At 41.6% G+C, this 24,897-nt stretch overlaps 2 protein-coding genes across 5 annotated transcripts in view; one reads left to right on the forward strand and one right to left on the reverse strand.

The window, feature by feature from the left end:
- The window catches only part of STX18 (syntaxin 18), a 58,891-nt gene extending 57,511 nt beyond the window's left edge, over nt 1-1,380 (forward strand). For all 3 annotated transcript variants that reach the window (XM_058802928.1, XM_058802930.1, XM_058802929.1), the window contains exon 11: nt 145-1,380. In XM_058802928.1, the coding sequence (XP_058658911.1) occupies nt 145-240 (96 nt within the window). In that variant the 3' untranslated portion in view covers nt 241-1,380. The remainder of the gene's footprint in view (nt 1-144) is intronic.
- On the reverse strand, nt 617-23,571 carry NSG1 (neuronal vesicle trafficking associated 1). 2 transcript variants are annotated; one of them, XM_058802931.1, is made up of 5 exons: nt 23,370-23,571; nt 22,857-23,008; nt 19,063-19,179; nt 8,459-8,569; nt 617-3,260 (listed from the first exon to the last, which is right to left on the reverse strand). In XM_058802931.1, the coding sequence occupies exons 2-5, from the start codon at nt 22,983-22,985 to the stop codon at nt 3,060-3,062; spliced, it is 558 nt and encodes a 185-aa protein (XP_058658914.1). In that variant the 5' UTR covers nt 22,986-23,008; nt 23,370-23,571; the 3' UTR covers nt 617-3,059. The 2 variants fall into 2 exon arrangements, with proteins under 2 accessions (XP_058658914.1, XP_058658915.1); XM_058802932.1 differs by having other exon boundaries at nt 22,857-23,011; nt 23,370-23,446.
- Between the last annotated feature and the right edge of the window lie 1,326 nt (nt 23,572-24,897).

Below are 24,897 nucleotides of genomic sequence, written 5' to 3' on the forward strand. Positions count from 1 at the left end.
GACTTGTATTCACCTGGAATTAAGGTCAAATTTTGTTGTTTCTCTCGTGGGAGGGAAGGGTGATGCCACAAACAGGCATTCTGAGTTGCCACTGTTGAAATTGTATTTACTGGTAATGGTAACAGGGATAACTTTCCCTCACAGGCCATCAAAAACAATGCTGGATTTAGAGTATGGATCCTCTTCTTCCTTGTGATGTGTTCATTCTCCTTGCTTTTCCTGGACTGGTATGATAATTAATTAAACATATATTGGCTCCATGCTCTGTTTGTAAATGTTCTGACATTTTTTTAGTGGAGCAGGGTATAACAGCATACCTATGTATTTTATGCATTTTCTCATACCTCTATGATGGAATTAAAGTTTTCCAGTAAATCAATTGTGCACATATCCATTAGTACATTCATTTTAAATCCCTGTATCAAACATAAAACCACGCTTATCCACTGGAGAACACAAAAATCTTTGAAAGAGCTGTGAAGAAAGCAACAAGCTGGAGCAGACCTAACAGAAGAAAAAGCAACAGTACTGGTTTTGTCACAGCCACCCACCTGTGCTGTGGGAAGTCCAGCTCCCATCCCAGAGCAAGAGAAAACTGTTACTGTGCAGCAGCATCTACGCTGTCTCAGGCGTTTATTTCATCACACCACTTCAGTACACAGTGAGCACTTTGCACATAAATGACCTTTACTTCTAATCCTTTGAAACTACTTGTCTCAGAAATCAGCTTGATCTAATGGTACTAATAATGATAAGGAGTCAAGGAGAGAGCTTTACTTGTAAGTGAAAAGAGAGAATACAACACAAACAGATTGTGCAATGAAACAGATGTTCTGGGATGCTGGAATAAAGCCAAAGGATAGACAATTCAACTCCTCAAAGTACTAAACCTGGCAGCAATCTGTTAACTAAAAAAAGTCTCAAAACCAAGTGTAGATAAGAGTCAATAAACTCCCTCCTGATTAATCAGACAGAAAATGGTTTTGACTTCAAGAAGCATAAACAATCTGTTTCTCCTAGCTCATAAGGCTTATTAATTTTTATTGTTTATTGTTATGAGGAGAAAAAGAAGTTGTTTCTCATCAGTATTTACTTTTGCATTAAAGTTTTTATTGTCCTAAATTTAAGGGGAGGAGATGTATCGTGAATCATTTCTATTTAGAACAGTCTTGGGAAACAGACCTTTCCATCCTGTAAAATCTGAATGTCCTCTATAAGTATGCTGATACGAAATGTGTGTGTTTTCCCATCTCTCTTCTGAAATGTATATTTCTTTACATTTTATGCAACAGGTAGCATCTTTCTTATTCTTTACTATGCATAGAGTGAAAATGTCAAAAGTTACATGTGAATCAATTGTATTCAATAAAGCAGATACCTGTTAGAAAATGCAAACATGGTATGTTTTAAAGATCTTCACATAAGCTTAATATTTTTAATTGCAAAGAAAAATTTGGCACATAGCTTATTGCTTCTTAGGCATTCCACATACCATGATGACTTAATAAAAGCCTTTCACAGCTGCACTGCGTAATGCACATTTCCTATCAAATTTAGAGCACTGAGTCATAATGGTTATTTTTTACTGTATTGGAATGACAGGCTTCTGCTGAAGAAAAACAGAAGTAGATATGACCACATTTGTTCTACTACAAATCTTGAGAAACAGCTTTTACTGATGTTTTCCCCTTAAAAAAAAGGAACTTTTGACATGTCCACTCTCCCTTGTCCCATTCAAGTTACATGAATAAAAAAGGCAACTTGCTTGCCCAGATGCTTCACACTTTTGTATATTAAATTAATAAGATGTCTTTTTATAATGTATATTTAAGATTTATAATAAAAATGAAAACATGATTTCACACAAAGAATAGGTAAGTTTGTAATTACAATGGACCTTTAACGTGCATCCACAATACTATGTTCTTCTACATCTTTTCCCCTCCCAAGCCATACACAAACAGTTCTACTCTTCACTCTCTTTCACATGGAGCTTTAACAGCCAGTTGTGGTACCTAACACACTACTGTTTCACTTGTGATGCTCCATGTTTTAAAAAGTATCAAACTGCAAACCATACATAAACAGAAAGCTCTTTCTAACTAATAAAAAGGGAAAATGTGATGTAATACAGGAGAAAATTTAGACATATTACTCCTTCAGCTGTATCCAACAAATGGCATAGTGGACTACATGTACTGTGAATAGGCTTTCTGCCTCTTCAGTATGATCAAAAGATGTCATTTCTCATTAGAACATCCTGAACTGTATATTTTTTACACTATCCTCAACACCCACCACTAAAACTGCCTGTGTTTTTCCATAAGTCTATCTAGTTTGTGTTTCAGTGCACATCCTTACCAAGATGCTAAAGCCACAGTGGAAATGCAGTTAAATCCTGCTGACAGCAATAAGAAAACATTGAGCATGCCTTGTTGCAGAGAACTTCATTATCACTTACAAAAACAGGAAAGGAAATGGAAGGAAAAATGCGACCTGACAGTTTCTTTCTCCATACAAGTCATTACATTACGCCCTGATGTCAGTACTGACTATCATTCCTGCTTGAGCCCAAACTAAACATTACTTACAGCTTTCAGCTAAACAAGAGATCACTCTAGTTATGGCTGGGGTGTTTCAGTTTGCAAAATGAAAAAGAATTCAAAAACTTAATAAATTAAGTATCTGTTCAGACAACAGAACACATGATTTATCTAAGGTTCAAGCCCTGAAAATCCAGTGACAAAATCTATCAGTATCCAATAAACTGCAAGAACATATCTAACATTGGATTTTTTTTTAACATTGAAAATGGTGTCAAAGCTCTACAGCAATGCTGATATGCACCTGGGGTTATGCCCATGAATGTTCTGCAGCAAGTTTTTGTTTTCACTTTTTTCTTTTTTTTTTTTTTTTGCAAAGCAGTATCAGCAAACAGAAGCAGTTACACCATAAACATGAGTAACCTCTAAATTATCCATAATTATATTTAATGAAAAGTTCCTTGAAGTCCCTTAGTTACCTTCAAATGACATACTTTTAATAATTAGCTTATCATACTAAGCTGATTTCTCAGCAGCTTCAGTCTCCTGTTCAGAAAGTTTCTCTTCTGACAGTACTGTCATCCAGGGGGACACGGAGCGCGTGATGGTTTGTTTGGCCAGGTTGTAGTGGTTTATGACCGTGTAAAATTTCCCTCGAGCGCTGGAGTCTTGTTCAGAGTAGTAGTTTTCCAAGCCAGCTGGAATGCACTGATTATTCTGAAAAGAAAATCCATTGCTTAGGTTTCCGATACAGCCCCCCACACACATGAAGTAGATTAGGTTTTTTTTCTCCTTTTCCTTTTAATCTAAGACAAGAGTCACTCTCTGTGAGTCAAGATGCAACATACATCAATTAACTACAGTATTGTCCTACTGTGTTCAAAATGTTCTTCCCTGCAATCCTTAAATTACTCATGCATTTGCCAGGAAGACCAATCTGGGTTTATATATCAGAATAATTAACATACAAGAAATATGCTTGCTGAAAATAATTTTGAAAAAGTATTCAGTCTCCAGTTCCAGCCACATTTTGCTGTTTATTCCTGCCCACCAAATTCCAACTGTTTGGTTTACAATTACAGCTGTCTGTATTGCACTGTTAGATTAACTTCAGGCAATTTGCCCTGGTGTTTGCAGTCTGAGGGACAGAAATTAATACAGATATATTGCTGCCAATGTATGAACAGTTTTACAGCCCAGTAGCTCACACATTATAGGGAAAACTCTGTGGGTGGCCAAGCATGTGTGGAAGTGTGTACACACGTACAAAATACTTCACTCCTTATTGTCAGAAGAGGTAGTCAACAGCAGGCTTTTAAAAAGCTCTCTGGAGCTGTGAGACTACATTATTTCATTTCCCAAGACTGCAGGAGCACTAAATAGAACCTGCTAGATGCTCAGAGCTTTGGAAAATGAAATAGATAATTTAGAGAGTAAAATAAAAGTCAAATCCACTTTGCTGTCATCTTAAAAGCCAAAGTGAATGTGGCTGTGCAGTGCATTTGTCGCAGGGATCATCCAGGAACTCTTCCAGTCACAGTGCAGGAAGAGCCTACAGAGCAGCTCGTTGCACTGAAGAAAAAAGTTATTTAGGCATATACTGTGGTCCCCAGGTTCTGCCCCAGAAGGTCTTGGGGTATCTCTGCAGGTCCTCTTGCCACACTGGCAATCTTGCCTGATAATTTACGATGTTAGGGCAGTCACCTGAGCAGTTGAATTGACTGTTGTAAGCCAGAAGTAGCTGCAGCTTGAGGAAAAATTCATTTAGTAATTTCTACTCTGGCTGTTTTGAAAGAAATAGAGTATTCAGTCCTCTTGATTCCAGCACCAGAGGACTAAAATTTATAATACTACAGCACAGCAGCTTTGAACTGCTGCTGTTCTCCTACTCAGCAAACAGAATTTTATATTGGGACTTTCTCAGCAGAAAAACACATGCAAAAATTCCATGGGTTTCAGGACCAGATTCTACCTTAGAAGTGTCCACATTTACTTCTGAGTTGACTTTTGTCCATGTCAAAAAAAAAAAAAAAGGCATAAATAAGCACAAGTAACAACTCTTTCAAATGGTTTTAAATCAGAAAGCAAAAGATGGATGAAGACCCAGCAGACAGTCTTGGCTTAATACAAATTTTGCCTCCTAAAAAGGAAAAAAATCATCAAAAGGTATGAAAGAAGAAAGGAATACTTGTCAAAACAAGAGGCCCACAGGTAGTCTTAGAACCTGTCTGCTCCTGACAAATTCCATCTCGTGGCACATGTGATGGCTCAGAGATGCCTGGCTGTCACAGGACTGGCAGCCTCCTACAGGCAGCACCTCACTGCCTCAAAGCCTGGCAGACTCACAGGAGTGCCCAGAGTTTCCACAGCCACCCTGGTTCCCTTCATCTGTAACCTTCTGTCAAGGCAGCAGCTGGGACAAGTCTCCCTTCTCAGTTTTGTTGAAGTGGCACCACAAAGCAGATGGGATTTACCCCTGGTAAACAGCACCTGTGGCAGTTCAGCACTGTAACTCAACAGAGGCTTTCCTGTCCTCATAGTCAACGTGTGTGTCAGCTGCAAGACTGGGACCTAGATTTATAAAAACATAATCCAGGAATATGGAATAGAGCTATTTGAGATGCATATTCATATACATCAACCATGTCATCTTCTGGAAGTATTATCCATGTTTTATCTGGGATAACTGACACTACTTCTGATGTGATAAAATGACTAAGAAGCACATAGACACAGACATATGTGTAGTGATTATTTCACTTAGTCATGGGATGTAATCACAATTCTAAATATTTAAAGTGGGGAAAGGAACACAGTCCATTGAACTAATGAAATCTGCCAAAGAAATTCAACCAAATATAATTATTAGAGCTGAAGACAAGCCAAGATTAATGACAGTCTGAAAAAAGCTACAGAATCCTCTGTTGATTTCAGAAGCAATTTGCTTTGTAGCAGGCAAAAATGACTCAGTGATGTTTTTTGGTTTCTTTTTTTTGATGGGGGGGGGGGGGGGGGTTGTAGTTACAAACATGCAAGACATCTGACAGAAGTGCCTTAAGAAACAGACATCAGTTTCCCTCCTGACTGCATTTTTGCTCCTGGGATTTCATGCTTCTAGAAGAGATGGAAAACAACCTCTCCTTTCACTCACTGCCCCATGTGTACTGCCTAAGGACAGCCCTTTGGATTAGTGCCCAGTCAAGGCAAGCCATGCACTCAGTGACTGAGTGATGGGAAGATGGGAACTGCTGCTGATTCGTACCCAGCCACTTTCAGCTATGTAGAACATTTATTTCCATCCTTTTTATTTGTTGCCATGGTTCCCAGGTGAGAGAAGAAGGAAGGCCATGAGGAGAAACTGGGATGCTCCAGAGTGACTTGCCAGTCTTTTTTTTTCACAACCCTTCTATTTTGGAAATTACTTACAGGTTATGGCCTTTGATGCCAGAGAAAACCCTGGTTGCCAGTCTATATCTGGCTGAATTAAGATGATTCCTTTTGTTCCTTTGACATGAAGACCCCAGTGGAATTCACTTATAAATAGTATCTTCTGTCACGTTAACTTTGCTGGGTCAGTAATTCCCAATTTCACAGATGATGGTGTGGTCCTCAATGCACTGAAGTGACTTTGCTGTACTGCCCACAAGTCTGTGTGAATGCAGGTGCTTTGGCAACAAAAGCTAAAGGGTAACACACAGTACAGAACACACTGAAACCCTGGGGAAATTCTTCTGGATCTAAGTGCACTCAGGTTTTTGTGGTGAGTCTCACCAGGAGGTTCTGATGAGTGCTCCAGAGAAGCAATCTGCACAGCAGCAGTACTGAGGCTGTGTCAGAAAGCTTAAGCAATCACAGAAATAAGAGTGCTGTACAAAGGCAAATGAGCACCTTTTTAAGCACACCTTCATGCCCTGGAGGCGTAGTACAGCAGAAAGCTTTGGAACTGCTCCATGGATGAGAGCATCAAAGCAGAGAAGAGAGGCTGACTCAGAGCTGTGGTTAGTTCAGCCTTTATGCAGAGATTCCTGCTGCACCAGGCTTCCTGAGGCAGGCACACCTTTGCCCTTAACCAGGAAATCACATCAGCATCTAAAGCCTGGGAACATGCAGGCTGGGTAATGTTGTTGAGTCCACCTGAAACATGAAGCCAGTCCACAGAGACACTGGTCACAAGGTGACAGACTTCACGTGTCCTAGGACATCTGTGCCAAGCTGTGCCATGACATATCATGGACTCTCCCAAAAAAAAGACACAAATAAATACAAAGTCATCTTAACAGTGGTAGTTTTCAGGCTTTGTGTCATTTGCCAATATCCTTATTGCAGAATTCTTTCTTAAAAGAGGTACATGACCAAAGATGCTCTGTCTCCTGGCATTATGCCATCAAGCAGCTGGAAACAAAACACCAGCTCCAAGAAAATCAACAGGAGAGTAACCATGATGCAGCTCTGTGTATGTACTGCACCTTATGAACAGAGCATGAGCTATGGGACATTCTGCCTAACTTCTGTCCCAAACACAGGACCACAAAGAGAGAAACACAACCAGACTCTGGTCACTGGGCAACTGAAATGTAGCTGAGAAAGTGTTCTTTCCTTAACTATTTGTGACACTGGCAAGAAAAGCCAGAAGAAGCCAGAAAGCTGCAACTCAAAGGAGAGGACAGCTTGGTGTGAAAGGAGGCAGAAGCAGGAGGCTGTTGCTAGACTCACACAGGAACATGTCAGGATCACATCAAGACAGGCTTGAAAGGCACATAACAGTCCATATTCCAGACTGTTCAATGCCAAAAGAAAGCTTAGGGGAAAAAAAAAGGCCTACTGTCCCCTGAGACATGAACACAGAGGGGTTTCAGTGCCTGTCTGAGGCAACACAAAAAGCCAACAGCAGAACCAAAAGCTGGATGTCCTGAGTTACAGCCAAGTATTCTAACCACAGTATCTTTTGCCCTTGAACAAAGGGGAAGCAGTAACCAACTGAATGCTTGAACCTAAATTAATCCAGAAGGGCATCACTGATTATAATTTTGAACTAGATTCTTGTAAGATATTTATGTGCTTGAAGTGACAGATAAAATCCTGAACAGAATAGTTGAGGAGTGCTGAGGCAGCCATCTCTTCTTGAATCCTTTTGAAGTTCATACTGGGCACCCTTTTGATTTATTACATGACTAAATATTATTAAAAAAATTAAAGGGAATAATGCCATTATCACTGCTACTTTTCCTACCTAATTACAGCCAAGTTCAACTCTGCGAAATTTACAACTGGGAAGTCAATGTTACTTTCCTGACTTTCCGTCCAGGTCATAGCAAAGGAGCCAGCACCACCATCTCACACAAATAAAGTGAGCCCAGCCTCCTTTTGGTTAGAACCACTACTTTTTACAATAAATGTGTTTTCCCTTTTTTGGCATCACTTTTGGCAGTAGGGCTCAGGGGTCACTGTTCTAGAACAAGAAGTTCTTAGTACAAAAATAACCCTGAAGTAACTCTACTACTCTTAATGAGAACATCACTCTACTTTTTCTTTGACACATATTCCAGATTTTTTTCTCCACATTTTATTATTTTCTCATTTCCTAAGACACAGTAATTTGGAGGAACGTGCATCATTAAACCATATGACCTATAAATGAGGGCTTTGTCCAGACAACTGCAGTTTGAGAGACACAAGTGTTTAGACTTTTGCTATATTTTCAATGTTTAAAGCATTAGCAAAATCACATTATTAATACTGTGCAATAGTACAACTTCAATTATAAATTCCAAAGCAAAAGCACAGCAGGAAGCACACTAACCTTGTAAAGAAACACCAAATCTATGCAATACATCATGCCTTAATCAAGGCTATGCCTAAAACAACACAGAATACTCCATACTCTACTGTTTTTCTAGAATGGGTATGCAATTTACCTTGAAAACAAATCCTTCTGGACAGGTATGATCATACTTGTAAACCTTGTAGACTACCAGAAATACAACACACGTTAAGAACGCAAGGGCAAAAAGGACCAGCACAGTTACCTGTAAAGAAAAATAAAACACACTTATGTTAGTAATGCACTGCTTGTTCTACTGCTGCTGGTTACTGCAGGCAGCAGAAGCCAGCTCTGAATGCACTGTACAGTAAAATCAGGCAAAGGATAAAACCAGCTGCTTAATTATTGAGGGACAACAGAGAAGCAGCACCTAAGTGCTTCCACCCTGCCCCTCTCAGAAGAAAGAGGATCATCTGGGCAGTACACATTGCCTGTGCACTGCAAGGCTTTATTTAGTGCATTTCTGTTCAAGGCACATGAGGCCAGGACACACCAAGGTAGCTTGTGTCTGCTGTTTTTTCAGTATGTGGATGATGTAAGTCTAAGTCTAGTTTATGTCAGCTGCTAAGCATGTTTGTTTTCCCTGTGCCTGTCCAGGAATGGAGTCAGGTGATAGTAAGTTAGCACAGGTGTCATCCAGAGGTGACTTGCAGGGCATGGACAAAGTCATGGCAGCCCTCTCTTGTAAGCATTAGAGGATTAGAGGTCATTGCACCTGCTCTGAACTTAGGGGCAGCTACACCAGTAGTCTGCATTCTTGGTTGCTCAATACTCCTTAATTTGTAGGTTGAAACAGTACTCGTTCATCACACAGAGCCTCTACAGGAGTAGCTGACTGCCAGATCAGTGAGGAGACACCCCCTGTTGGACACGGGGCTGGCCTCCAGGAGTTTGGCACCTCTTCCCACAGGGCTCACAGAGAAGCCTTACACACAGCCTGGCATGGCTTTTCACCTTCAGTACCTCTCTGCCCCTGAGCTGGGGCAGCAGAGAAGTCCAAGACACACCTTAGGACAAAGCTGAAATCAGTGTCAGGATCAAGCTAACCTTTCCCAGGTACAAACTGAGCAGCTGGAGACCAGCAGCCTTCTGCTGTGTCACAAGACAGAATTACATCACCCACTGATGAGAGAAAGCACAACATTTTGTCTGGCAGTTGCAGTACAAAACTCTCTAAATCAGATCCATTTTTGTGGAAGGTGTGAGTGAGCAAACAGCATTCTTTACCTGGGAAAGTATCCCAGATGTGTGTTTTTATTATTCTAAAACTTCTATGATAGACTAAATAGTAGGTCATGGAGACTACAGAGTAAGAGTGATTGAGATTAATTTTCTTTTGGCAAGTTAGAAAGAAGCAGGCATGTGCTACAGCATAAGAAACAGTAATAAACAAGATTATATTATTCATTTTTTAAAACAAAGCACAATATGATCTAAATTTGAAGTAAGATGAGTAAACCAGCTATATACACCTTCTGAAAAACGAATTTACACATATCAGTGTCAATTAATTGAAACAAGAATAATCTGGTATTTGAAAAAGCCAAATCAACAAAAAATTGTAGCTTTGCCTCTTGGTAAAAACAACCACCATGCAGCCTCCTTTTGGTAAAGCTCCGAACTAACAGTTTGCAACACTGCAAGCTGTGTGTGGCAGTGGTGTTAGGACATTTCAGGACAACAATAAACTTAAGGGACTTGTCATCCTGTGAAAGCAAATCTCTTCGTGGGCAGACAACAGCAAGTGCTGTATTTCTGGCTGAATCAAGGTTGAGTAGTGTGTGTTGCTGAAGCCAAGGATTTAATAAGGATTTTTGATAGGAAAAAAATAAGCAAAAAAAGGGAAGGCTGGAGTAGAGGCAAGGAGAACTGCAGATCAAAAAGTAATTTAGCAGCAGAAATGCAGATATTAATGTAACAATTGAAATGAGACATGGAGCAACATGTTTAGTTTCTCAGCTGTCATTGGAGTACAAAAAGAAAAAAAATTCTTAATTAACCTCTGAAAACATCACACTGACAACAATTTTCATATCTAATTAGCCTTTCTCCAAGTTCATTACTTATTTGCATACACAAAAATTAGCATGGATAGCTCACACTGTCTTGTCAACATTGTATGTTCTCCTTACATCTCCCATGCCTCCATTCCCTGCATGAATCCAAGAGACAAAGTACATTTTCACCTTCCTTTCTGGCCATTCTCTGTGGCCCAGTTTAATAACAACCAATGTAGCACTCCTACACATCTCAGCTGTGGCCTAGCTCAGCCTTTCCAACAGGTTTTTTATCAGGCTCCTGGCTCCACAGAGCCTTCAGCAAAGGCTGCTCCCTTCAGGAACACAGGCCTGTGACACGGGACACGGGCATCAGGCACAGCTGCTGTGGCACACATCAGTTCAGCTCGTATTTGTCTCCACCACGGATAGGAGCTAAGAGTTTTAAATGTTTTGAGAAGTACTCTTGAAAAATATATTTGAAAATATATCTGAAAAATATTCTATAGAAGTATTTTAACTGTGTTTCCCAGCCCTTCTACTAGCAGCCAGTAGTAGAATTGTAATATTATTTCCACACTGTAACCACTCAGTCATACAGATGAGGTCTCAGGAACATAGTGAGGCAACAAACTAACAAGCTGTTTTGTAATTGAGACTAAACGTTTAGATAGTAGAAAAAACTGTATTTCCACAGTCATTGCAGGATCACTCTTCAAAGCTTCAAAACTACTCTGAGAACTCACTGCTTTTTAAAAGAAGATCAAAGCCCAGTGTTTTGTTGATTGCTGGAGCCTGGCAAGCTGCAGAGCCATGGCCTCGGGTGATTTGCTGAGACCCGGTTTCAGTGGCACTGTGAGGCTGTGAGTTCTCACTGCTTGCACAAGTTCTTCCATTGCCACACAGTCAGCCATGGCAAGAGTTCTCAGGGGTCCTGCTTCAAAAATATCACAGAATTTTCTCTCTCACTTACTCTATTTCCTAATGTTACTAATTTTGGTATTAAGATGTAAATTTTTACTCTCATTATCTCCAGTGATTTGCAATCACACTCCATTTGCAAATCCCTAATCAAGTAAGCTCTTGTCTCCTTCCTATTAGGAGAGAAGCGCCCTTTTCTTACCACCCTTCAAGATACAAGGAACTTCTATTTAAAGACAGTTGCAGATGAAAATGGCACAGATGGAATCTAGCAATGGATTTCTTTCCAAGGTGATTGCCATCACCTGTTAATCCAATCCACTTCTCACTTTTAATAGCCATTTCTCTTCATTCTCATAACCCACCCCAGTGTTCCACAGGGACCACTTCTGAACCTGAGGCAGTCAGCTTCTCTCCCTAACACACTGCAACCCTACCTCTGTGCCTCACCTCCTGAGCCCTCTCTTCCCAGATGCTTTTCAGAGATAAAAGCATGAAAAAAGAGAAGGCAACAAACAGCTCTTCAGACCACAAGCAACCCCAAAGCTGTCATGGTATTGCTTTCTTCCATAGCAACTTTGCACCCTCACTATAAACTACAGTTATTTTCTTCTTCTTCCCAACACACTACTCACAACTTGCCCTCCTCCTCAGGCAGGAGCAGCTGCCATGCATGCACAAGCACCACTTCCCTTCCTCTGGAAGGAAATCTTGAATCTCCTTTTTTGTGGGAGCCAGCTGGCACTGCAGGACCCCACACAGTACATTCACGAGCAGAACTCTTGTGAATTACTGTGATCATTCACTGCCATGTACATCCTGCAAGAACTCCAAGGTGACTGTCACACCTCAAGAGTGATGGGCTTTTAAAATACTTTATTGAAGTACCTATAAGATAGGACAAACAACCATTTCTTTTAACTAGAAATCCAAAGTGTGATTTTGCTTTCATCTTGAGTGTGACATTTGAAGTTAGTTTTAAGGAATCTGGCAGCAAAACGAAGCAAACAGAGAAGATGACAAGACATTATGTATGTGGCAGATTTTTGAATAGATTGTAAGTGAAGAGCAGAAGAAGGACAACGTCTAGCCAGAAGCCATTAGAGTAATCAAAATGAGAGATGACTAATGAATGAACTAAGCATACCCAGAGCAAAAAACCTGTCTTCAGACTCTGTAAGCAGTTAGCTGAACAAATGAAACTCACCATATCTGACAACTACACTATCATGTAAACAGCTTGTGATAAGGCCTTTACCATAAGATCTAGCAGATCTTCCCCGTCAGTCTATGCTACTTTGCCTCAAGACTACAAGACTATAGACTATAAAGACTACAAACCATATTTTCTCTGCATGGCAACTGCAGTCTCCTTCTTCCTCACTCCACTAATGTTTATTTGGACTCCCTTTTTAATCAAGCTGGAATACTACAGCAAAACTGTACGAATAATGCCAGCTCATCTTCACACCCTTTCCTGGTTGTATTTCAAGCATGCACAAGTCTACCCATTTTGCTCCTCTCAGCTCCATCCTTTTGCTGTTTATTTTATCCCACTGTCCCATTAAAGCCTGGGTACAATTAATTTCTCCCCTGCCTTCACTTCTACTTGTCTAATCCTTGCTATTGCCTGAGATTCTTTCATTAAGCCACTCATACTGTGCTGTTGTGCACCACGCCTTCCTTCGTGCTTTTTCTTCTGTCAGCACACAAAGCCATGTCGAAGCATTCCTCTTATTAGAAGAACTAACAAGTTTATGCAATGATTTTCACTGCTCAGTCACTGGCTCTTGGTCACATCTCCTCTCTGCTCCACATCTATGCATTACCTATTTCAATTGCAGAACACAACTTTCATTTCTGATAGGTTTGTGAAGTGAGGCACAGACTTGCTGCCAGCCCTGAACAAGAAGAGTGAAAACATACACAGCACCTTTCATGGGAAATGATTTAGAGCCAGTTAATGTTTTGCTCACCAGTAAAATGCAGAGACCTTTGGGGTAAAATACAGCAACTCTGTACAACTACTTAGGACAGGAAATTAAGATTATTTCTATCAAATTTAAACTACAAGAGAATTTTAGGCAGACAGCCTGTAATTACAATAGATTGTGTCTGGCTACATCCCACAGACAAAAATTCGTAAAACATTGCATTGACTTTCTTGATAATGGCCATGACCTCCATTTCACCTCTCTCCACTAAAATCCTGCATCTCCAGCTACACAATGCCCTCTACCAGCATATTAGAGAACACAAAAATCAGCTTTCCACTTATCACTGCTTCTGCAAAATTATGTCCTTGTTTGCTATTACCTCAGCCTGTCCCTGAAAGTTTAACTGAAAAACATGTCTGAAACAACACACTCAAGGATTAAGAAATGTTAAGACATTGGAAATGGCAATGTGAAAGAAAAAAAGGAACATTTACATCTATACATGCAACATTTGACTCATATTCATTTACAGAGCAATGCAAATTACACAGAACACCCTGGTGCAGTGCCCTGCACTTGCTGTGGGAATATACAGGATGACCTGTGACTCCAGAAGACAACCAGGTGCCTTGTTTCAGAAGAGTATTTCTAATATTACATGTCAGGTTTAGCTCTATGACTGGTATCCATCCACTGAACTCAACTGCTTCACCACAACATTCCCATCAAAACTTTGTGCTCAAAGAGGATGATGGTTTGGGGGCAGATTGTACAGAAAAAGCAGTAGAAATCAAAACACTGTCCCTTTCAAACAGAAATGACAAAGAAGAGAGAGCTGTCTTGGATGCTTACCTGGAGATTGCTGGGAGTAGCAGCAAAAAATGCAAAAAAGGCAGGCAGATTCATGAGGACAGGAAAAGAAAAGAAGCTACAGAACCAGAGCTTACTAACAGCGACAGTGCCAGACAACAGGAGCAGTCTGCAAAGGAATTGATTAATGAAACCTGAGGGACACACTGTTACACAAGAACAGGTTAACAAGGCACTGGCCTTGAGATCCTAGAGCTGCAGCTTAACCCAGCTGTTCATGGCAATGTTCTTGTCACCTTCTATCACACAGCACCATATATTGTATTTCTTAACAGGGATCTGAGGAAGCAGTTCAAGAAACCCTGTGGCACCAAGATAAGAATCTTACTACCTTCTCATACAAACCCAGAAGATACTACTGCAGGCCAGGAAAAAGGCTGCATAATGTTATTACAGCAGAGGAAAGGTTATTTAAGTGATGCATCTGGAGACATCCAAAACATCATCTGTGTCACCTGTGTGACTGGTTCTGTTCCAGTAAATGGGTTTCTAATGGAGACTGTGGCAGAGGACACCTGACTTATAGCAGGGGAGCTGTGTTAAGCATCCACTCTACTTAAATCTTCCAGTTCTGACTACAAAATTCCTTTCAACCAAAAATTTAGCAGGAGGATTGTCAATGTCATATCAAAGAATATCAAACATAAAAAAAAGGAAAATGACAGTTGCCATGCAGTGCCTTTACTTGCATCAATTACTTTAAAATAACTGTTACACTGAAAGAACTACCTCCTTTATTTTTCTTATTTGAAGTAGTAATGAAAAAATATAAAGCCTGTCAAACACTTATACTTGTGAGTAACTTTAATCCTGTGAGTAGTTCCACTGGAGAAACAGAACTACTAATGACAGTAAGTACCTGTCACTCTTCCAACACTAAGTGACAGATACAGAATCTACTTAAGGAAGTGATACCTGTACAGGAATCAGTTGACATTTCCTGCTCTTAAAAGACTTTTAAAGTGGAAGCAAAGAGCTACTCATCACACAAAGTAATCACACAGCAGCAAAGAGAGAACTGTTTTCCTTGCTTCTGATTATTTTTGCAGCAATAATAATCACTGGCATTACTAAGAAGAGGTAGAAAATTGTTGAGGCAGAAACATGTTTGAAGGATGCCCCTTTTAAGACAGAAAAAAGCCCTGAACAGTTAGATATATGGTGCTTACATTTTTGCAGTCTTAAAGTGACCAGGTAAAACTGCAAGAACTGATCTTGAAGTTTCAATTCCTCTTCCATAACTTCATGCAGACATTTCATCAGCTGACTGCTACTTGATAGTACACTGTTTGCATGGTGTTAGCACAGAGGTAAGCTTGAGGCTTTGACTCTGCAGTTAGATGTATGCAGAGATGTCAAAGATAAAGTCAGAAGAACTGAACTGCCTTTGAACAGAAACCAAAGGCTGAAGGCATATCACAGTGTGGGTTGATTTAAGGACTTGAAATTTATTATGAAAAATCAGTGTTTATTTTCAAAATACCTCTAAATGTTCTTTAATGATGTTTTCTCAAAGACAGAAAAAAAAGTCATGCTTTGCTACAACAGATTTTTTTAATTGTTGTGTTTGTACACAACTGCCAGCTGTAGCCCAATCAGTGGGTGCCAGAGTAGACATCCCACTACAAAATCCAACCGGGGGTTGTAAAAACACTGTTCTGTCAATGGGGGAGGCAAAGGTTTGGCCTTGGGTAACTCAGACCATCAATTTTCTTCTGCCCTAACATCCTCCTATGTCCTGGTTCACAAGGATCCTGTGTTACTCTGTAGAGTGGACAATTTACAAGAGAGAAAAATCTGCCTTGTTCAAAGTCACTTTCCAGATGTTTTCCAGAACCAACTCCCTACATCAGCCTACACTGTTCAAAGAACAAAAGCAAGACATCTGTTTCTCAAAGGGAAAAAATCTTAAGTGAAAAAATCACACCTTCCTTGGTGTGGTTAGAGCCATAAAAATAAATTAAGACAACAGCGTTCTCAGAATCGGGAAATCTTCACATTCTTTTGAGACATTCTGATCTGAATTCAGAATGTGGCTTCATAGAGGAAAATGATACTTGCAGTTTTCTTTGAAAACATCCTCAGCTCTGTTATAACTGTGGTAATGTGAATTGAATGCAGAAAAATACATTTTATAATTGATTATTCACCAGGTGCTAAAACACCAAATGATCTACACGACATATGCAATGCTGGAGTGACTTCATTTGTTATAATGTGTAACTTCTCAAGAAGAACAGCTTTAGATGATCTGCACTGCTGAATCCCAAAAATGCAATCTGCTTTGTCATTATTTAAGGAGTACATCCTAGAATACACATGTGAATTATTTGTAAATATGACTGACTCACTTGCTTATTTTTAGCACAACACTTGGGCTGTGTCTTGTGGCAAGCTTGTGCATTGGTGATGTACCATACTGAAGTCATTAAAATGGCATCTGAAAGTTTTTTCATGAACACAAGCCAAAGTCAATATCTCACCAGTTAAATAATGCATTTCATAATTACAACAAATATTTAATTTTCAAACAAATATCTTTTTGCTCTCTCAGAATCAACAGCAGAAGTTAACATGATGGTTCACAATTAATAAGGACCCAGGAGAAAACCTCACACAATCAGTACTTTTCATCTACATATTTATGGAATGTTATCAACTATTCATGTAATATTTATTACTGGGAGTGGTGAATATGACAGTCATCCCCGCTGGAGATCTAGTCAGTTTTCCTTAAAATGTTGCAAGCAGCATAATTACATTCTAAGATTGTTATATAGAGATTAAGGGACATTTTTAGGACCTGAATGTTCTGCATGAACATGGTTTTCAATTAACTGAACAAAAATTTTCCTAACTGATCAATCCCCGTACTCTTCTCTGGAAACCTAGACTTACAGCCACAATGTGAATCACCCTGCAATTCCCAAGAGACAGCAAATCCTACAGAAACCTCTCTCTGATGCAGCAGTTACCTAGCAGCAAAACCTAGCAACCCTCTAGTATGAGATTAATCCCAGAGCGATCATCATAAAATAACATCTAAAGGATATTTTATCGAAGTATGCCATCCAAAGGTATATAAAAATGCGATGCAAAAATCCTCAGGCTTTTAGCTGTTCAGCTACACAAATTAGAAAAGACTACCCAACAGCACAACAAGCTATTTATTTGTTTTCAGCAAGGTCTCATTTGCTCAGCTTTCCCAACAAAGACAGAGAACCCCCCCAGGTTTACAAAAGGATGCACAAGCCTTTTAAATGTGACTAAGATATTCAAAACCTTTCCTTAGTTACAGTTTAATGTTCCAGCAATTAAATCCCTTGGGCCTACTGCTAAACCATAAGTACAAAGTTCTTCAGGTATAGGCTCTGCTCAGCTGCTTGGAACCAAAGTCCTATCAGGGCATTCAACATAAAAACTGCTTCTCTTTTCTCTTCTAGACACAGTAAGCATTTTCCAGTCACCTTAGTGTGACCAGGACACACACAAAGACAGCCAGACAAGCTCTCCTTGTTCTGAGCTGTCCATTTGCATTTACCCTACCCTCCTCACCTGAGAGGAAGGGGACTGCTCTCAAGGACTGGAACCATGGTGACAGAGATAAAGAGAGAATGTAGCATTCTCCCTGAGGAATGGCATGTCCTTGCCCCAAACCAAGGAAGAGGAAAAGCTGGAACTAGGATTCTTACCTCCTTGGTAAAACCCTACCACACCCCATCACATCTCTTCTTGGCTGTGTGGGGTTCCCCCCACAGCTTCACTGCATGGCTGGAGACCACAGGTGAATGGCACTTAAAACATTTGTCGCAGCAACACTCTGCAAAGTTCCTTTCCAAATATAGTCTAATCCCTCCTTGAGCCTTCACTTTGTTTGTTTAGCATGCTCTGATTCCACTGAGAGCTGCATATACACTTCTGAAGGTCAGCTTGGGCCTGGGCAGCTTTTAGAGCACAGCTCTGGCACAACAGTACCAAAATCTCTGCGTGTGCCCCAGAAGTCCTGTCATGCAGACAGAGTTTAGAACTGTGCAGTAGAAAGGGAATCCACACCTTTACTGAAACTCTGTATTTTCCCTTCATACTAAATATTAGGCTTTCCAAAGGTATTTGCACTTGTGAACTGCAGAGTGTGGATGCCTACTGCTTAAAAATGTTTTGTATCCTTGGGTAAGATGCCAAATTAGAAGCACTGGAAACCTGCAGTCTTATTGTTAAAAGGACAGGGGAGCACGAGCTGAAGTGCCAACTTTCCTGCTTTGCTTTAATTACCCAGAACAAGAAAAACTATCCTCTAGTGTGAAGGGAGAAAGGATATTCAAGCCTTGCATCAGATAAATCCTCAGGTTCCCTATGGGACTGATGAAGGGAGTTGTAAGGGTGTGGACACAATCTGAGTCAGATTCTTTCTGAACTGCCATGTGACAGTACCAGGCATCACCAAACCATAAGATTAAATGGGACCAGGAAAACTGATAGGAAAGCGCTCTGATATATATCCCTGGGTTGCCAAATCATATATTTAACTATAAAAAATACATAATGGACTATGACAGTGCTTTTAAGAGAATGGTTTGGCAACAGTGATAAATAAAAAGCCAAAAAAAAAAAGGAAATGTTCTGGTGGTTCTTGTCCTTCAACACAAACAGGAGCTTTACCCATGCCATGAGCGCTCCCCTGTGCAGCCCACACACACCCTGGCAAGGCACATTCTGGAGCCCACACACTGACAGAAATGCCTTTGGAATTCATCTGCCAGTGAGGGATTACAAGCAGTAAAGCTGCAAGATTTGATTTTGTTTCTAATTGTTCAATTTTGAACCATTATAACATTGAATTAATTTTTCTCATGTCCAGCTATATCCACAACAGGCACTCTGTTATAGCCAGTTCTGACTACAACCAGCAATTGATTTTAAGCACTTCTGCAAACACAACTGAGACATTAACATCTTCACATAGCACTGCTTACCTTAAACCTTTCTGAAACCCCTTCAGTGATGCTGATTGTGAATTCAGCTATTTTAGGAGTACGGAACTTTCCCTTCTTGCGGTCAGGTTCATATTCTGTTTTTGTTTTGACCACAACCTTTAAGAAAAAGAATCAATCACAAAACTGTCAACTAAAGCTGGCCACAAAAACCTTAATTATTCTTTAACTCTTCTTTTATCTGCTACAAGCACATCTAGCACCATATCTTTCCCCTCCCCACTTTGTGTAATTCTTCTTTGAAAGTGCAAAATTATTTATTCCTTTTTCCAGTATATCAATCATCAACTAACTTACCTCTCAAAGTGGTTTTGATGGACCTACAGCAAGACTTGTTATGCAACAGTTTCACAAAGGTTCCATTTTTTCATCTGTGGTGATACTGTGCTCTTATACTAAGCAAGGATAGGTCAAATCCAAATCATGGACCTTCCCACTTTGGATAGTTTGGAAACAGCTACCTTCATTTGCTTCAGGAAATTCCACTAATGGGATTTCAAACTGGACACCAAGAGAAGATTATTGACGACTACCCATAAAAATCTTACAGATGACAACGCCATGTTCTTTGATGGAAGGATTTTGAGGTTAAACAAAAGTGAAATAACCCATGTAGTCTAGTTGCCATTCACCATGTGATAGACTATGGCCCTTGGCATTCTTATTTTTAACATCTAATTTCTGAATTATCAGCTGCAAGCAGCAAGATGCACACAAACCCTTGTTAATGAGATTTCTTCAAACACCCAAGGCTCTTCAGTTTATTCCTTGCTATGAACTACTGCCCCAAGCTACACAATTTAGCACCTTAGCCCTATTCCCAAAATACTCACTACGTCAGTTGTAGCTCCAGTGTTCTCCTAGGCATTCTAATCATACGAAATTTTCACATACCTAACCTATTTGCCTCATTTTTGTCTTCTGCATTTTTCAGGAACTTTTTCCAAGTATTATTCTCAAACTAGGGTACAGTTTATTGTAGTGATGGTGCTATTACAATTTGCTCAATTTCCTCTGTTTTTCCAAGGAATAAGTATCTACTCTTTTAGATTTTTGAAAATCAAATTCTATCTTTATCCCAGCTCACGGTATTAATAGCAAACACATTAATCACAGAAAGGCCTGGCTTGGAAGGGATCTTGAAGATTATCTTGTTCCAACTCCACGCCCCAAGGCAGGGACCCCTTCCACTAGACCAGGCTGCTCAGAGCTCCATCCAGCCTGGCCTTGAACACCTGCAGGGATGGGGCATTCCCAGCCTCCGTGGGCCCTGTGCCAGGGCCTCTGCACTCTCACACTAAACCTTCTCTCTGTTTAAACCATCCCCTTGTCCTGTCACTACAGCCCCTTGTAAACAGGCTCTCTCCATCTTTCTGAAATTAGGATGGTGACACTTCAGGTAGTCAGACACTGAAATAACAAACCTTGGGCTCCCTTCTTCTCACTGCCCTGAGTGATACCTGGAATGTGTAACTGTACCTGGACTCAGTACTAAAAGTTTATTAGACACTTTCACAGTATTACACATACTTGTTCAGGACATAAGTTTAAAACCAACTTACCTATTTTCAGTTATAATTAGTAAGATAGTAGTTATCACCTATTTAACTTTATAGCTGCCCAATAGCATCATGGAAGTTAACCACCTGATGATTTCTGGAATGCTTTTAAACATCTTAGTTCCCTTCCTCCCCCCTTTATGTTACATAATCTCAGGCAACTCAAATCACATTCAGCTGACACTGAATGTACAGTTCTAACTGCTTGGTTATGTAATGTCTTCTTTTGTTTAACATATCTAAATATGAATTTAAATCACTTCATCCCTTTAATTTAGAAACTGTCAAAATCATCAAATCCTTAGCACTGTAGTCTCTACTGTTCAAGAAGTTATGCTTCACTGCCATGCTGGAGCCTTGCAAGTGGATAATAACCATAGACATATGAAGAATGTACTTCTATTCATTATACATGAGGGTCTGCATACTTCAGAATCTGATCTGTGTGTCAATCTTTTCTTAATACAGCTTCTTTTTTTCATGTCAGTTGCTCTGCTCCTGCCTTTGAGTCTCTAACAACCAGTAAAGAGACACTGACATGACTAACCAGTTACAGAAGGACACCAGCAGGACCAATAAATTTAATTTTCCCCCTCTATGTTTGCCAAAGGAAAAGAAAACTAATATACAATTGGACAGTGGCAAGTAGAAGAGCCAATCAAATATCCCTTTATTTAAGTTTCTAGCTTAGCTGGACATTTGCTTTCATTCAAGGCAAATGCCAAACAGGTGGGAGGAGTTCTGCCCATTCTAGCAGGAGCAAACGGGCTGGCACAGAGCCCCTGGGCTCACAACAGAGGCTCTGCTCAGGTTAAAGCCATTACCATGCAGTTCCCTCATTCTGCTTAGCAGTGCAGGAACAGAACAAATCCCTTTGGTCACTGGTCCCTGGTAATCGGTTCTATCCAGTCACCAGTTGGCAGATGTATCAGACACGGTAAGACTCCGCTTGTTCTAAAGCCTTAGGGTGTGATTTTGTCCTCAGTTACAAGATTTACACCCATGTAACTGAGGGCATAAAATGGACCCTCAGGCTCCTGAACAGCTGTTATGGCTTATTGCATTTATGCCTGCCAACTGGTCACTACACACAACACAGAATGCTGTTGATAGCAATTAAAATGGAGGTCACATATTTATTTGTATTGCCTACAAGCAGCACACTACCAAGGAAAATTTTACAAGCTAAAACTCTTTACCCTAACTTCAGATTATGTGAATTTTTTTTGAAGTTTGAGGAATGTATAGCTATCAGTTTATCTACAAGTAGAATGCAGCTTGTGGAAGACATAAGGCAAAAAATAAAAACTGTATGAAGACCACAAAGCTTTTTATTAGCAGATGCATGTGGGAAATTACAAGTAAGAATCTTATTAAAACAGGATACTGAAAACCCTGAAAAAATCCTACTCCTTTGTGCCTCATGTGTAGTAGCATTTACTGAATTCTTTATTGTGAGGACAATAAACATATTTACAGGCTATCACCTTTCTAAATCTTTAAAATTAAATCCCTAATAATCAAGACATTTAATGAGCAATGCAGGAAGCACACTTCCCCTCTAGCATGTAAGCAGCTCACTGGACTGCCCCCTTCCAGCTACAGAGGATATCTGAATCGCCTATTTGGAGGATTTTTTGAACAAAATAAATTGCCAAGGAGAAAACACAGTGGCCTGTTCTCATGTCATTATTTCAGCTTGTCTGGGGTTAGCATTAGTTTCTCACTGAAGCACAGAAGGAAAATGGAAGTGCTCTCTGTTGCTAGTATGCCCATGCCCAAGCCCATCTTACAGAGAAATAAGGCAGGGCTCTATTCCCCATCAGGGAGGCATTTTCTAGACAGAGAAAATCCATATTATCCACAGAGAACACACAGGACCTTCCAGATGCAAGAGAGAAAAATACAGAATAGGAAGGGTTATGACAATACAGTATAGAGAAGCTTGCATTTGTATAGTATATGTTTCATATAGCAGCACTAAAATCTCGACATGCCCATTGCTAACATTTCACACTGATTTTTAATGCAAATCACCATTAGTGGATTTTCATGAGCTTAGCTGTTGGGGTTTTTCCCTAAAGGTAACTAGCATGCCTTGAAACACCCCATATTTCTTGTCGCTCCTAAGCTGCTCTCTACCCATGACCTATTCTTTTGTTGTTTGCCAGAGATGTGGGTGTGATTCTCCAGGGTGGAAACTAAAGCCTACTGTACCTTATCAGGAGGTGGGAACTGGAGCTGATTGACATCCAGGGGTGTGATCAGGGGGATGGTGTCAAATCCATCCTCCAAAAGGGGCTGCTTTGTGCTCTTCTCGCTGAAATTATTCCCCAGTTTCACCATTCTTCCAGGATAGAGGGATTTTTCTGCTGGCACACACAGGCACACACGCAAAGAAATGCAAAATATCAGAAACCAGACCTTTTCCCAACCCTCGGGGGACCCGAAATACCTTCTGGAAAAAAAAAATTAAAATAAAAAAAATCCGTGTTGGTCGCTATGATTCGGTTAGCCACTGGCGTTCTGGGAAGTACGAACGACGACCAGACCATGTACTACGAAAATTAACAAAACCCCACGGCACCACGCACACAAAGCAGCACCCAAACCCCGGACGCGCCAGCGCGGTGCGAGCGATGCCGCCGGCGCGGCCCGGTGCGGCACCGCCCGCAGCCCCGTCCCCATCGCCATCCGCGGCGCTGCCCTCGCCCCATCCCCGGCACTCACCGCCGGCTGCCGGCCCTGGCTCGGGGCGCAGCGATGGCGGAGCGGGGGGCGAGGCGCGGCTCTCGCTCCGCGGGTGGCTCGGGGCGGCCGCAGCGCCGGGGCCGTGACGCAGCCGCCGCCTGGCTGAGGCAGCTCCGGAGCAGCAGCGGCAGCACAAAGGGGCCCGCGGGGACGAGCGGGCGGCGGCTCCCCCAGCCGGCGATGGCGCAGCGGCAGCAGGTGGAAGGGGCGGCGCGTCCCGCCCGGCCCCCCTCGGCCGCCCCTCCCCGGGCGGGGCCGCGCCGGGCCCTGCGCTAGCGGGGCGGGGAACCGGGAGCCGCCGCCCTGCCCCGCTCGGCAGCGCTGGGGCCCGGCACGGAGAGCCCCGGCACGGAGAGCCCCGGCACGGAGAGCCCCCGTCGGGGCAGCGGCGGTGGTTGGGGCGGGGAAGCTGCGATACATGAGGCGGCGGCGGCGGCGAGGGACCCCGGCCGCTGAGGGGGGCGAGCTGCGCTCCCTCCGGCCGTTCCTGAGGGGAAAGGAAGGGAAGGGAAGGTGAGGGAAGGTGTGCGGTCAGCACGGGGGAGCCCGGCCCGTGCCCGCTGTGCCAAGCGGGCCATGCCAGCCCTGGGACCGGCGCTCGCGTCCCTCCCGGGCAAAGGCGCTGCGGAGCCTGGCAGCCGGGAGACAGAGGACATCTTACAGGCTTCGGGCGGAAAAAACCCAGTGATTCGTATTCACTGCGCTGTCTCCTGTAACCCGAGGCAGCCAGCATGCTCCTCTTGCCGTCTTGCAGGTGCATTGCTGCCCAGCCGGCGCAGGGAAAGCGCTGTGGGCGATGCAACAAGTGCCTGGCATGGTAGGCAGCTCGGAGAGAGGAGAGGCAGACAGGTGCCCAGCCTAGAGCCAGTTTCGTGCTTCAAAACCAGCCAACCTCTTCTCGCAGATGCCAGCATGAGCAGCCTCTCTGCATGGTTTGTTCCAGTCGCTCAATGCAACACGCATCCCGTTTTCCCGAGATCAATGGTCTGTAATGCTAAAGGCCCTTTCTGGCTGTGGCACAAAGCAAGTCGTGTCTCCAGCTATGGATCATCTTGTCTATCTCATTTATATCTCCCATTAGTGTTCTGTCCTGAGTAAATAAAGTGTAAAATAACCTTGTCTTACCTGAGCAACGTTTCATAAATCATGCTTGCGTGTGTTAAGTAGAAGAAAAAGGTTTTCATTTTATATAGAAAATTGCACCTGTGAGTGGAAATGAAGGGGTTTCTCAGAAAACAAGAAACACTTGAATTTTATTTAATTTTGTCAAAGCCCTTGTCTTACAAGTGTTCTTGAACAGAACAGATTAATAACCCACAGAAGGATGAGTGTAATCCATTCATTTGTATGTGAAGCAAAGTCATTCAAAGTCCAAATGACATCAAAAGTCCAAGTGATGATCAGAAGTGTATTTGACAGTATACTACAGGGAGCCCAAATAACACAGCAAATGGTTTAACAAATTGACTGACTAGGTTCTTTCATCTCTAGCTTTTGTGATTTTATA

The sequence above is a fragment of the Ammospiza caudacuta genome, chromosome 4, assembly GCF_027887145.1.
Source record: "Ammospiza caudacuta isolate bAmmCau1 chromosome 4, bAmmCau1.pri, whole genome shotgun sequence".
NCBI classification, from domain to species: Eukaryota; Metazoa; Chordata; class Aves; order Passeriformes; family Passerellidae; genus Ammospiza; species Ammospiza caudacuta.

What these genes read in the sequence shown, in the direction of transcription:
- NSG1 (XM_058802931.1), bottom strand. Translation starts at nt 22,985, where the DNA reads ATGGTGAAACTGGGGAATAATTTCAGCGAGAAGAGCACAAAGCAGCCC. An exon ending in AGTTCCCACCTCCTGATAAG is followed by an intron (nt 19,180 to 22,856) that starts GTACAGTAGGCT and finishes TTTTTCTTAAAG; the next exon opens with GTTGTGGTCAAAACAAAAAC. An exon ending in GGGTTTCAGAAAGGTTTAAG is followed by an intron (nt 8,570 to 19,062) that starts GTAAGCAGTGCT and finishes TTTTCTTTACAG; the next exon opens with GTAACTGTGCTGGTCCTTTT.